The sequence below is a fragment of the Papaver somniferum genome, chromosome 9 (assembly GCF_003573695.1).
Source record: "Papaver somniferum cultivar HN1 chromosome 9, ASM357369v1, whole genome shotgun sequence".
In the NCBI taxonomy this organism is placed as follows: Eukaryota; Viridiplantae; Streptophyta; class Magnoliopsida; order Ranunculales; family Papaveraceae; genus Papaver; species Papaver somniferum.
Window position 1 is genome coordinate 103,309,079 of NC_039366.1, and position 14,327 is coordinate 103,323,405.

The window sequence follows — 14,327 nt, forward strand, 5'->3', positions numbered from 1 at the left end:
ACACTCAAGGCTGTGGAAACCCCTTTACTCAAAACCACCTTAATCAATTGATAAATGGAGATAAACCTGAAATTCTATTCCTCTCTGAAACTAAATCTAAGAAACACTTAGTTAAGACACTTCTTAAATACTATCCCAATATTCACATAGTATACCCAATAGGTTTAGCTGGAGGATTAGCATTAGCTTGGGTAGATAGTTTTTCTTTTGAAATAGTTCAATGGAATGTAAACATGATTAGTGTCCTAGTTCAGACTAATCCCGAGTCAAAAAAATGGATTCTTACTTGCTTTTATGGTAGTCCCTACCCCCATAATAGAAAAGAGGCATGGGATTTGTTAACTGATATTTCTAAACAAGTTGACAACAATTCAATGCCTTGGGTGCTTTTAGGAGATCTAAATATGATTTTTAGTCAAGAAGACAAAATAGGAGGGTTACCTTTTAAGAACTATGATAGTATTTTTTATCAAAATGTTTTATCTAATGCTGGTCTTCTAGATTTAGGGTTTAAGGGATATGCTTATACTTGGAATAACCATAGAGAAGATGATGTTAATATCCAAGAAAGACTTGACAGAGTTGTAGCTAATGTAGAATGGAGCTCTAATTTCATTAATGCTGAACTAACTCATCTTGTAGCAGCAAGATCTGATCACTGCCCTATTTCACTAAATCTAGACACTGCTAACATCAAATCTTCTTATACTTTTAAGTTCTATGACACTTGGAAAAAAAAAAGCTTATGTGTTCAAACCATAAAGGAATCTTGGAATCATATCATTAGAGAAAATCCAACTCAATCTTTGATTCAAAACCTTCAAACTGTTCAAACCAATTTAGATTTTGGCCTCCCTTCTAAGCAAATTAAACAAACTCTGTCTCAAATTAGTAATCTGAATAATTCTACTTTGTTTGCAAGAAGGAAAAAAAACTTAGAGCAAAGCTATCTTTGCTAGAGAATCTCTATGCTACCCAGGAAGCCATATCAAAGCAATAATCTAGAGATAACATGGTCCACTTAGGTGAAAAACACTAAATACTTCCATACTAAGACAATGAAGAGAAGAAAATGGAACAATATAAAATGTCTTAGAAAGAGTGATAAAGAAATTACTTTCAAAAGAGATGAAATGCAAAAATATCTTTTTGAGTATTTCCTAAATCTCTTCTCTGCTCCATCTCCTCTCCTTGCTCATAATCCTAACTATTTAATAACATTGCTCCCCGTGTTACCTTCAAGGATAATCTTTTATTAAACTTTATTCCTTATGCTGATGAAATTTGGTTAGTTATTAAAAAGCTGAAGCCTAACAAATCCTCAGGACCTGATAGGTTTCCTGCTAGCTTTTTTAAACTATATTGGGAAACAGTGGGTGAACAAGTAGTGTCTGTTATTCAACATTTTTTGAATCAGGAGTTATGCATCCTGATTTCAATAAAACCTTTCTTTTCCTTATCCCTAAGAGTAGGCACCCTATTGATCCTAGTGGCTTTAGACCTATTGGTCTTTGTAATACAATTTACAAGATTATAGCTAAAATTTTAGCTAATAGGATTAAACCACTTCTTAACTCTATCATATCCCCATTCCAAGCATCTTTCCTTTCTAAAAGGAAAATCTCTGACAATATCATAATTGCCAAGAGATAATTCACTCATTCAAAAAAAAAAGTGAAACATGCTGGAATGGGAATAAATATTGATATGTCAAAGGCTTTTGATAGAGTGGATTGAGATTTCTTGATCACAACCATGAAAGCCTTTGGATTTAACAATAACTTTTATAGTCTTATTTACCAATGTGTTTCAACTTCTTCCATTGCAGTCTTACTCAATGGCAGTCTTGGAGAATATTTCAAGCCTTCTAGGGGTCTTAGGCAAAGAGATCGTCTCTCTCCTTACCTATTTATTATATGTATGGAAATTTTTTCTAGATTGCTTCTAGCTAGTGAAGAAATATTTTTTATAAATGGTGTTAAAATAACTCCCAAGAACAACCCCATTTCACATCTATTTTTTGTTGATGATTGTCTTCTTTTTATTAGAGCTGCCTTTAGAGAATGTCATAATCTTTTATCTTTGCTTGATTCTTTTGGTAAAGCTTCTGGGAAGTTAATTAACTTTGAAAAATCTGGGATTTTTTTCAGTAAAAAAGTTCAACCTAAACATCAAAGAATGATTAGCAAAATCCTGAAAATCAAGAAAATTAATCCTCAAGATTCTTACTTAGGAACCCCTCTATTTATAAGTAGAGCAAAAATCAAACTCTTTGAGAGTTTGGTAGAGAAAATGGAACACAAAATCCATGGTTGGATGGGTAAGATTCTACCCCAAACTAGTAAGTTAATTCTTAACAAGTATTCTTTGGCAAGTATGGCCAGCTATCCAATGAGTTGTTTCATTTTACCAAAGAAAATCATTAATAAAATAGATTCTCTTCAGAGGGATTTTTGGTGGGGCAAGGAAACATATTACAAAGGATATTATCCCAAATCCTATTCTTGCCTCTGTAAACCAAAAAATAAAGGAGGTCTAGGTTTTCGAAATGCTCATACTTTCAACTTAGCTATGATAACTAAGTTAGCTTGGAGAATGCTAACATAACCTAATTTTTTATAGGTAACCCAATTAAATCCTAGATACTTCAGCAATACCTCTATTTTCAAAGCCAAATTCCCCACAACTAGCTCTTGGATTTGGAAATGTATTAGCAAAGGCATACATCTTATTGAACAATACAACATTTGGGAAATTGGAGATGGAATTAGTACTAATATCTAGACTGATAAATGGATAATGAATTTGGAATCCAATCTAAGTAGCTTTAGAACAACTAGTAACTCACACTTAACACTTGTGAAGGACCTGATTGATCCTCTCACTAAGAAGTGGAACTTAACCTTAATCTTTGAAATGTTTCCTGATTATATTGCTAGGAAAATTATCAGTATTAGAATAGCCAATGATAAACCTGATACTCTTAGATGGCTGCTCACAAAATCTGGGTTTTTTACAGTGAAATCCATGTACAATAAGCTCATTGAAAGAACGGTGAACCACTACAACCTAGGTCAGCCGGATTCCTTTTGGAAAAGCTTATGGGAACTTAAAGTTTCACAAAGAATTAAAATCTTTATTTGGAAATGTCTACAGGGTGCTCTCTCTACAAATTTGAAACTATCTGCATTCATGGAAGATATTCAACCTAATTGCTTTTTTGGTTGCAATACGGTAGAATCTGTAGAACATTTGTTTATATCTTGTCCTTATGCTAAATCTGTATGGGCTGCAGAACCTTGCCCTGTGGTTCATAACATACATAGTTCTACATCTTTCTTAGATATCTGCAAGGCTTGGATAGGAAAAAAAGTTCCTAATATTCCTGTAGAAATCATCTTGACAAAAGCATGGTTTATTTGGAAAGAAAGATGTAATAGAGTCTTTGAACAAAAACAACAAACTAATGCCCAATTAGGCTTAGAAATATAAAGATATCTGGAATACTGGTACAACGATGATATCCAAACAAGTCTCTCTGCTCTAAACAAAACTAAGAAACATGGTTGGATTCCCCCTAAGAAAGCTCAACTTAAACTTAACATAGATGCAGCTTGGATTTCTTTGAATTTTCCTGCAGGTTTTCCCTTAATTTTAAGGAATGGTGCAGGCGACTTCAAGATTGGCAGAGCAGGACCATTCACAGCCTCTACCTCTGAAGAAGCGGAAGCCTTAGGATTACTTCAAGGAGCGCAATGGGCAGCTAAGGAAGGATTGTCAAACTTCTCATTAGAAGGTGACTGCAAAAATCTCTTTGATTACGTGAATGGAAGAGAATCTCAACTGGAATGGCAGAATCAGTCTATTTTGGATGAAGTTAAAAACATTTTCAATTCATGTCAAAAAAATTTGGGTTTTAGTTTTGCCCCAAGAACAGCAAATAATGTGGCAGATATTTTGGCAAAGAAAGCCAAATCTTTTAGCAATGTCCTTAACTGAGAGAATGTTCCTCTTTCCTATATTCAATCTGCTTAAGAAGTAGATAAATCAAATGTTAAATTGGTTTCCAACAACTCAACATTCGATGACTCTACTCTCGAAAATGTAAGAATTACTAACTCCCTAAGTTAGTGCCTTTGGAATGCACTTACAACAACAAAAAAAAAAAAAAAAAGTGCCAATTAAAACTGTTGTTGGTGTTTGCTTTGGATGACAAATTGACAACTTAGCTAGTTAGATCATAGTATACTAATGACTTATGCCATATATTTGGTCTCCAATTTCATTGTTTAACGTTCTTTCTTTGTCTGTTTTAACATGACAAGACAATTTTGTCACTAGTTCACTATCACTAAATTTTAGTACTAATCGAAACATTTAACTAGGATTCATATAATCTAATGCGAGAGCGAATCAATTTTGACACAGCTCGGAGACAAATCTTCCCGACCCTAGACTTGACTTGCATAGTGGAGAGCTGGTCCTGTATGGCATTTGTCCAACAAAGGAATGAAGTCAAATATCAAGTGGATCTATGGACGGACCCAAAAAGAGTTTCTGTACGTTGCATTCCAGGTCCCCAATGTTGCATCTCCTCCTCCTCCATAAATCTAGTTACTGAGGGTTTAGAATTTGTGAACTCAAACCAAAGAGAAATCATGATGATGCATAATGGCAGTAGAAATCTATGGAAGAAGATGTGTTTAAAGCCGAGGATTTTATATTCATATTCAACAAACTCTCTCTCAACTACTCTTCTCAATAACTCTCTGCGAATCCTTGGTCCTGATCTTCCTGAAATTTGGATTCCCAATCCTTCATCTCCTTCTCGACCTCCGATTACTCATCGCTCTCCTTTTATCTTTAATCACCAAGGTATAAAAATGAACCCCCGTTGCCGATTAACCTAATTTTTTGCTTTCTTTTATATCGAAATTCACATCCGGATGTAATTCAGTTTCCCTCAATTGTAATTATTAAAATGTTGGGTATTTCTGCTTGACTATTGATTTATCAGAAAGATTTTCCATTGATTAGTTTATGTGAATGCGTCAGCCATTAATAAATGTTGTATAGTGTAACTTTTTAGCTGTGATATGTTGGAAAAACCAAAGCAAGTATCGCAATTTGACACTAGTTTATCTTTTGAATAGTGTGGATATTTTCGAAGAACTGTGTCTAATGCTTGGTTTCTTCCTGGAATTTTTGACATATTCAGAGCAGACTGCTGCTGTTATCGATGGGAAGTTGATGGCTGATGAAATAAGATCAGAAATAGCAAATGAAGTTAGCAGGATGAAAAATGAAATCGGAAAGGTTCCTGGTTTGGCTGTTGTTTTGGTGGGAGAAAGAAAAGATTCTCAAATTTATGTCCGTAAGAAAATAGCAGCTTGCGAAGAAGTTGGAATCATGTCTTTAATGACAGAACTGCCCAAGGATTGCACAGAAATTGAAGTGCTTGATGCTGTTTCAAGTTATAATGTGGATCCAGCAGTTCATGGTATTCTTGTGCAACTTCCTCTGCCCCAAGTAATTTCTAGAACTGTGCTATATATAACTTCTTAAGGTCTCATGTCAAAACAAAAAAAAAAAACTTCTCAAGGTCTTGTTCACTTTCCCTCACTTCTTCTATCTTTATCTGAAATTATTGCAAGCTAGTAGGCAAACCACCATAATCCTAAACCATAGACCGAATTTGAAGCCAAAATTTGCACTAGATTAATAGGCATGCAATTGACATCCTCACCTACCTGTATCAAATGTATGGCCGTGCATGCAGACGTTTCAGAACACACCCTAACCTGCAAATGCCCATTTTACTGGATATGTTTTACACATACCAAAACGAGGAGAAAGGTTGACTTTGATTTACTAATTGTTGGCCTGACTATGTGACCTCATGTTGGTTAGTTTGATGAACCAAAATTTGATTTTACCAGCTTCTTTTGTAGTTATCAACGACTGACTTAAAATGTTTGAGAACAGCATATGAACGAGGAGAAGATTTTAAATGATGTGAGCCTTGAAAAAGATGTTGACGGTTTCCATCCAGTGAACATGGGGAATCTTGCCATGACAGGAAGAGATCCGTTGTTCATCCCATGCACCCCAAAGGGCTGCATTGAGCTACTGCTCCGGTCTAATGTGGAAATCATGGGAAAGAAAGTAGTGGTGATTGGGAGGAGCAATATTGCTGGGTTGCCTACTTCTTTACTATTGCAGGTAATTCCGTTATAGCTCATCATAGGGAAGCTTTCAGTCCATCAGCTAGGTAACACTATTTTCCGTTTGCACAGAGGCACCATGCGACAGTCAGCGTCGTGCATGCCTTCACTAAAAACCCTGAAAAAATCACACGTGAAGCCGATATTGTGATATCTGCTGCTGGAGTAGTCAACCTAGTCCGTGGCCATTGGTTAAAGCCAGGTGCAATCGTGATAGATGTGGGGACAAATCCGGTTGAGGTAAAAACTCGAAAAGCACTCCGTAAATTAAAGTATTTAAGTATGAAAATATCGATGCTAAAATCGTTGTGGTTAATTAAGATGTGTGCTTGTATGCATGCCATTTAACCACCGCCAATGTCAAACGAATAATGCTCATATTCCAACTCGTCTTAGTTTTCATATGTAGGCGACTAAAACCTTATAAACATGGCATGTGATAAAATCACTGAAGTTTGTTGCTTGAGGACTTTTGTGAAGTAAATAACATACAAAAGCAAAATGTCCATTTGCAGGTCTGGATGAATATTTCACATGATAGACGGACATTACACGGTTCAAAAAAGTAAAATTAGTCAAAGAATTATCTTAGCTGAATCTAATTTTTTAAGTGCAAAATATGTATATTTTGGATGGTGTGCAGGACCCTGATAGTGAAACCGGTTACACCCTCACAGGAGACGTTTGTTATGAAGAAGCAATTAAGGTAGCATCAGCGATAACCCCAGTGCCTGGAGGAGTTGGACCTATGACAATCGCAATGCTTCTTTCGAACACTCTTGACTCTGCCAAACGTGCATACAGATTCACTTGACCATTAGCGCCAACTTTGCTCATAATACTTTTAAGTGATGTTCCGCTATATAATCCTACGTCTTTCTCCTCCCTTTTGATGTTCACCATTTTTGTAAAGCATTACAGCATTGCCCTAAACATAGACGTGTATTTGGCACAATCTGCTGTGTAATATTGCTAATTGCTCGTCTTTGGTATGTAAATGTTGTTTAGGATGCTTTCTTTGACTTGGGTGCCCTGACAGATGAATCAAGTAGCTTCATCGGTAACATATATTCTGCTTCATCGAATCAGTACTCTAGATAATGCAAATACTTGGTTGATAATGGGTAACCTGAACTTTGTGTTGCATGATCATGAAAAATTCAGTCAACATTCTATTGATTCTCATGAAGCTAACATTTTGGAGAAATTGGAAGCAACTAATCTTAGTGATTTCGGTTACACTGAATGTCCATTCACATGGACTAATAGAAGAGTGGGTCTTCATCTCACATAACAAAGATTAGATAGAGACCTAGCCAATGAAAGCTGGCTTGAAATTCACCCAAATTCCACCATCTCCAACCTTCCTGCCATTGGTTCTGAACATAACCCCATTCTCCTCAATACCAATCCTAACTGGAAGCAAGGACACATTCCCTTCAAATTCTTTGATCCCTGGCTTGATCACAAAGATTGTAAAGAAATCATAGTTGAATGCTGGAAGACTCGGCACAAAGGTTCTCTTGCTATCAAGATTGCTAGGAAGCTAAGAGATATTAAAGTCAAATTAAAGAAATGGAACAAGGAAATATATGGCAACATTAAGACAAACCTTGAAGACAGTCTACAACACTTGGAATGGATCACCAAAAATCAATTCAACAATAATAGAGGACAGGCAATCAGAGAGGCTAAGAAGAGAGTTGAACATTGGAAAAATATCCATGAAAGTTTTTGGAAGACTAAAAGCAGAGACCAGCTCATCAAGCTTGGAGATAAAAACACCAGCTTCTTCCACATCTCTGCCAAGAAAAGATACATAAGGAATAAAATTGTTTCAATCCCACATGATGATGGCTCTTTGCATCATAACAGTAATGAGATAGCCCATTGTTTCACCAATTGTTAGAGCACTGCTCGGTCGAACTCGCATGTGTTGCTATCTCAAGCATGTTTGTCAATGTTAGTGATCAAAACTATAAGTCTTGGTTTCTAGTCTACTTATAGCTAAGTCTCGGACTAGGATAGAAAGTGTAGTTGAGCTCAAGACTCCATGGAGATCATCATACAAAGACGAAGAACTACTCAAGGAACTGGTGGAACTTCATCGACTAAAAGGTATGTGGAGACTTGAACTTGTCTATCACTCAAAAGTCTATCTACTCTATCTCCTATCTTGAGACAAAAGTAGTTTTGCTATATAGACTTTGATTATACACATTTGCTATTTCGAGCCGAGTTTATCTCGCTTATATATTTCTCGAAATATGTGTTGGTAAGCTTTCGCTTTGGCCAAGTTCATCTTTACTAGTGACGAAAGTCATGTTAAGTTTCAATCACTTGAAAATGGCTTTGACGAAAAATAGTATGTGAACAACAACTATATAACGTCCTCTAAGAATGTTTCAATGATTGAAATGAGAGTTTAGCTTATATTAACCATGGTTGGATATAAGTATTGTATGGTAACTCATACATGTATAAGTCCTTATTCCTTGAACCAAAGTATGCGTACTTTGGTGCTCAGGAAAACCGGAACTAGAGTCCGCGTACACAATTTGGGTACTGTCGGAGGTTCCCATCCCGAGAATTTCTGCTGGAGTTTGTGAATTGAAAACAAACTTATTCCGAGTACTTAAGTCTGCGTACCAGTCCGCGTACTTAAGTTGGTTATTTTCTAAAAACGATTATTCGTGAACTTAAACTTATATTAACTAAGGAATGCAAGTTTGCAAACCGTGGTTATAAAGTTCATGAATCGATTCGAGTGAATCAAATCGTTTTTGCTTCAATTGTGTCTATTATAAAGATCTAAGCAACTAAACAACTCTCTAACTAGTTCATTTGAGTCATTTGAACTAGTTGTGGTAAAGAAGAATATGGTTGATATGAAAGTGCTCATATGGATAACCATTTGGTTAACTACTGTTGAACCAACTAGATGTACATGTTTGGGTACGGTTACATGAACCTAGATAAACGTGCATTTCATTTGTGTGTAACAAGCTAAGTTTCGATCTAACGGTTGAAAGATATTAGCTTGAATCTAATCAGGTTTTCATCTAATGGTGAATATTGAATGCTTTGTTACTAAGCTAACGTTGATTGCAAACCCTGATTTGAAAGACTATATAAGGAGAACTCTAGCAACTGGGAAACCTAATCCCCACACCTCCTGTGTTGTATTAGCTAGAGTCGATTCTCCTTTAACCTTAGGTTTCTACCGAGACCCTGTAGGTTAACGACTTGAAGAATTCATTGGGATTGTGAAGCCAGACCGATACTACTTTCTCGTAGTTGTGTGATTTGATCTTGCTGTTTCTATCGTACTAAGTACAATCGTAAAGATTGGCTTGAGATTGATTTCTCTGATATGCAAGATATAAAAGAAGTCACAAACATCTTTGTCTCATCGTTTGTGATTTCGCAATATCTTATTTCGCTAGTCGATTAAGAATATTATGAGGTGATTGATAATACTAGGCTGTTCTTCGGGAATATAAGTTCGGGTTATCAATTGGTTTCTGTTCACCTTGATTTATTAAAAGTCGGGACAGAACTCGTAGGTATTTTTGTGGGAGACAGATTTATCTATTAGTGTAGACTTTTCTGTGTGATACAGATTTGTTTATTAAAGTCTTCGACTTTGGGTCGTAGCAACACTTAGTTGTGGGTGAGATCAGCTAAGGGAATCAAGTGCGTAGTATCCTGCTGGGATCAGAGACATAAGGAGTGCAACTGTACCTTGGATCAGTGTGAGATTGATTGGGGTGCAACTACGGTACAGGCCGAAGTTAGTTTGTAGTAGGCTAGTGTCTGTAGCGGCATAATACAATGTGTGTTCAATCTGGACTAGGTCCCGGGATTTTTCTGCATTGGCGGTTTCCTCGCTAACAAAACTTCTGGTGTCTGTGTTATTTTTTTTCCGCATTATATTTTGTTATATAATTGAAATATCACAGGTTGTGTGTTAAATCAATCAATTGGGAAATCCAACCTTTGGTTGTTGATTGAAATTGATTGATACTTGAACACTGGTGTTTGGTACCGTTCAAGTGATTTCTCTTGTATACGATTAGACTCGCAGATTTCTATTTGCTTGAGTAAGTATTGAATCGAGAAAGAGAGATATAACTCTTTGATATACTTTTATTAAGATTGAGTTTGACTGTCTAGTTGATTCTCTTAAAAGTATATTGGAGTTAGTCCATACAAATTGCTAATCGAAATATTGGGTGTGGTTGTTAGACCCCCGCTTTTTCAATTGATATCAGAGCTGGCAAACACGTTTAAAGACCTTATAAGTCTGAGTTTGCACTACACCATTTTAAGGAATTTGCAACCCAGTTTTGCAACGGAAGCAGGTCGGTTGCGAAATTTCTGTTGCTAATTCCCGTTGCTAATTATTCGCAACAGAGGATTACTGTTGCGAATTTTACAACCTGACAGACAAGGTTGCGAATTGCAACCGCCGGGTTCAAGCGTGTGAACCACGTGCGTGGTCGGGAACACTAGAGCTGATAAACACGCCCCCGGTCAAGACTTCCTTATTTTTTTTACACCCTTCATCCTAAAGCTAACCTATATCCCGCCTTATCGTTTTTTCCCTTCTCAATTTTTTGTCCGCCACAGACTCTTTCATCTCCGCTGCTTTCTATCTCCTCCCCATTTCTGAACTCTTTCATCTCCTATCCATCTCTACATGAAGAAATTCATCTCTTTCAGATCTAAAACCACAGAAATCAACATCCAGTTTATAGATGAACTTGTAAACTTGATTGGTTAGAGTTTCTTGGAGATTGAAGAAAGATGAAAGCAGTGGAAGTTAGGTTTAGGGTTTCTGAAGATTAGGAATTCGTTTTGGTGATGTATAAGAAGGATTAAGATGGGTTTAGTTGATTGAGGAAAGGTTTATGGTTAATTAGATGTTCTGAAGCTGTTCTGAAGATGAATTGAAGAAATTACGGTTTGAGTTTCTTATTTGGGAATCAATTGATGAAACTGATCAACCAGTCGAGGAGATGGTTTTTATTGTAAGATGGGTTGAAGCTGTTCAAGAAGAAATTAAAAGAAGTGATAATGATTATGAGTTTCTTTGTATCTCAGGGAAGAAGTTCAAGTTGGGAATTTGAGTTCGTACTTGAGGTAATCTTTCATTACTTAACTTATGTATATTATATCTATTAAAGTGTTGAGGTATTTGATATAACTCTCTATTCACTATTCTTTTTATCAATTTTTCCTAAAATTTTCAATTAGGGTTTCCAATTTTCTGTAATTTCGAGCTTTTTGAATCGATTTGTTGAAGTTACAATACGAGGATTAACCAGTTGAGGGTGTTATGAGTAAGTGTATCAATCAATAATCTTTTGTTGGGTTGTTTTTGGTATGATTTTTTTGATTTTATTGAATGTGATTGCAATTGTAATTGTGATATTCGTAGGAAGGAGATGAAGTGGATGTTGAAAGTAACAAAGAAGATGCTGCTGTTGAGGGTGTGGTTGTATTCAGGTGTAAAGGATTCAGGTGGGGGTGGGTGGGAAGAAGTGAAAGTAAAAGCTTCCTTGCTACACAGAGATAGCTTTTTGAGTCACCGACATAAATCTTTAATTTTCTGACAGCCGAGCTCAAAGCTATCCTCCCTTTGTCTGTCTGAATCTGACTTTACTGCGTACTCTTTTCTACCTGCATAGTATAATTATTGCAATTGTCTATGGTACTTGCTTCTGAGTGTTTACAGCTTTCTGATAGGGCATATTTTTAGCTCTTAATCATTGTTAAAATTTCATTCAAATTGTTGCAGTATATTAGGTCTTTGAGTACATCTAGTTCTGAAATTTAAGAAACGTCTAATGCAAAGAAAAGAAAAATACGCTTTGGGAAATTAGGAAGTGTTTATGGTGCCGAGAGCAAAAAGATTAATGATGGAAGTGGTAATTTTGTATTGAAGAGGTTTTATTTTCATCTTCACTTATTAAGTACTGATTTACTTCTACTTGGTTAAGACGAGATCTCCAAGCTTGCATATTTACTTGTACTTGGTTAAGACGAGATCTCCAAGCTTGCATGTAATTTGTTTTAATTTGTGAATTGCAGGTGAAAGTGCTTGAGAGGCTACTCCATCATCTCCTAAGATGGATGTGATTGAGGAAAAAGGAATTTTATCCCTGGTCAAGCTAACAAGAAGTGGGTTGCTTCTTTTTACATTTCCTAGAAGCTGCTCTCCTAACACTGTCGATATTGTGTTGAAAATATTTGAGTCTTTAGGTTCTGGGAATGTGAAGCCACTAATGTAAGTACCTTTTGTCTCTACCTTAGGTGAATTTTTAAATGTCTACTAGTTTGAGCCTCCAATCCTTGTACTTTCTACTCATTCTACTATATTAGGCTATTAGCATAGGATATATGACAGAATTCGCGTGGTGACTACATTATTACATCAATCTCTGTCCATTCTAGTACTTCAAGTGTCCACATTGTCCATTTTAGTTTCTAAATAATCCCTACTCAGATGTTTATTTGACTTAAAGGTATCTTGTTAGTCCCTGGTGGTTATCATAGATTTATGATAACACATGATTAGGTATCTTTTGTATTGAGTACTGTCTCGTTGTTCAGTAGCACAAGCTGTATACAAAAAAGTAAATCATCTTTTTTGTTTTATGCAGCACCTCATTTATTCGCTTCTCAGTTCAGCAATTTTTTAGATTATTGACCTGTAGAAGCATCAAATAGTATTTTTAGATAACAACATTGTACCTCGTTATTTCAAAAAAAAAAAAAATCTATTTATAATGGTTAGTACACTTGAGTATTCATGTTTCATGCTTTGCACCTTAAATGTTCAGTTAAGTTATCTTTGAAGGTTTTAATCCATTTACCTTACTAATTTGGACTGTGTACCTTGAGCTATTGTTGTTTGATACTTTACATTGCTGATAAGTTTTAAAGGTGAGTCTCATTCTTTTGTTTTGTATGTTTACAGGAAGAATCTTTCTCCAAGCACCCGTTTTGACATCAGCTGTGGTTTGTTCGTTGACTGGATACACTTTCTGGGCTGCTAAGTAGGGCAGTCTAGGACCCATATTGTTTACCTGTCTCATGGTCCCTATCCTATCTATCTGGATCATACAGGTCAGTTTTGTTATTTTATTACTTCGCATACATGAAGCTGCCTTATATTTGCTTACTGTAAATACTTTGACAAAAGACTCTGATTGGAAGAATTTGTGATGCTTTGTTCGCAGGTTAATTGAATGATGCTTTGTTGTGAGATCAGAAATTAAGGTTGGAGAACAAAGCAGCAACCATTAGGTCCCTTAGCAGTTGCAAGATTTGTAAGTTTATGTAGTATCTCCTTGATTTAAGTTAGAAGAACTTAGGAATTTCGTAACTTTCCATGAACTGAACTTAGGAGCCAAGTATGTTTCTAATGTGTACACTAGTTTGTTGTGATACTTAGAATACATTTGTATCAAAAAACTTTTTGTTAACATCAATTGAAGAATCCATTTTTCATAATATGATACAGTTTTGTATGTTGAATGAATGAATGACATAGTTTGTATATCTGTGGAAATGATGAATATGGAGAACTGGGTAACTGCAGGGGGAATGGATTTTGACCAGGTCAATGAAGACTTGACCTTTTTCTTTATGTTGCAAAATATTAGCAACGTTATAATCTGTTGCTAAAATAGAACCAGAACCAATAACATTTTAGTTCCGGGTAGGGGTATTCCTGTAATTAGAAACATCTTAGCAACGGTAGGCCTCGGTTGCGAATAAACAAAGTCGCAACGGCGCGAGAAGTTGTGAATCCCCGTGCTGACCGAGAGTCGCACCGGTGCGTATACCGTTGCGAAAAAATGCATCACGGTGTTTTGCAACAGGGATCTGCCGTTGCGACCCGAATGCTAATCCCTAAAAATGGTGTAGTGTTGTAGCGATCTGATTATATGGACAGTAAAGTCTCTAGAAACGCTTCACCAAGATTAAAAAACAATCGTAAAGAAAGTTCTGATAAACTGGTTATTCTCCAGAAAAAGTTGGATGAACAAATCCGGATCAACTCTGATCTTGTTGCAGAAATTGCAATGCTTA

At 36.0% G+C, this 14,327-nt stretch overlaps 1 protein-coding gene and 1 long non-coding RNA gene across 5 annotated transcripts; both read left to right on the plus strand.

The window, feature by feature from the left end:
• The first annotated feature begins 4,450 nt into the window (after window positions 1–4,450).
• On the plus strand, window positions 4,451–7,309 carry LOC113307864 (bifunctional protein FolD 1, mitochondrial-like). Of its 2 annotated transcripts, none has more exons than XM_026556329.1 (5): window positions 4,451–4,875; window positions 5,219–5,529; window positions 5,986–6,222; window positions 6,297–6,464; window positions 6,868–7,309. In XM_026556329.1, exons 1-5 carry the CDS (start codon window positions 4,488–4,490, stop codon window positions 7,036–7,038), a joined length of 1,275 nt encoding a protein of 424 aa, XP_026412114.1. In that variant the 5' UTR covers window positions 4,451–4,487; the 3' UTR covers window positions 7,039–7,309. The 2 variants fall into 2 exon arrangements, with proteins under 2 accessions (XP_026412114.1, XP_026412115.1); XM_026556330.1 differs by having other exon boundaries at window positions 6,740–6,874.
• Window positions 7,310–10,859: 3,550 nt separating this feature from the next.
• LOC113309417 lies at window positions 10,860–13,676 on the plus strand. Of its 3 annotated transcripts, none has more exons than XR_003340586.1 (6): window positions 10,860–11,369; window positions 11,484–11,569; window positions 11,668–12,176; window positions 12,321–12,516; window positions 13,210–13,358; window positions 13,472–13,676. It is a non-coding gene; the product is annotated as an uncharacterized LOC113309417 (long non-coding RNA). The 3 variants fall into 3 exon arrangements; XR_003340587.1 differs by having other exon boundaries at window positions 11,668–12,157; XR_003340585.1 differs by having other exon boundaries at window positions 11,668–12,516.
• Window positions 13,677–14,327: the final 651 nt, after the last annotated feature.

What these genes read in the sequence shown, in the direction of transcription:
- LOC113307864 (XM_026556329.1), top strand. Translation starts at nt 4,488, where the DNA reads ATGGCATTTGTCCAACAAAGGAATGAAGTCAAATATCAAGTGGATCTA. An exon ending in TGCAACTTCCTCTGCCCCAA is followed by an intron (nt 5,530 to 5,985) that starts GTAATTTCTAGA and finishes GTTTGAGAACAG; the next exon opens with CATATGAACGAGGAGAAGAT. An exon ending in TGGGGACAAATCCGGTTGAG is followed by an intron (nt 6,465 to 6,867) that starts GTAAAAACTCGA and finishes GATGGTGTGCAG; the next exon opens with GACCCTGATAGTGAAACCGG.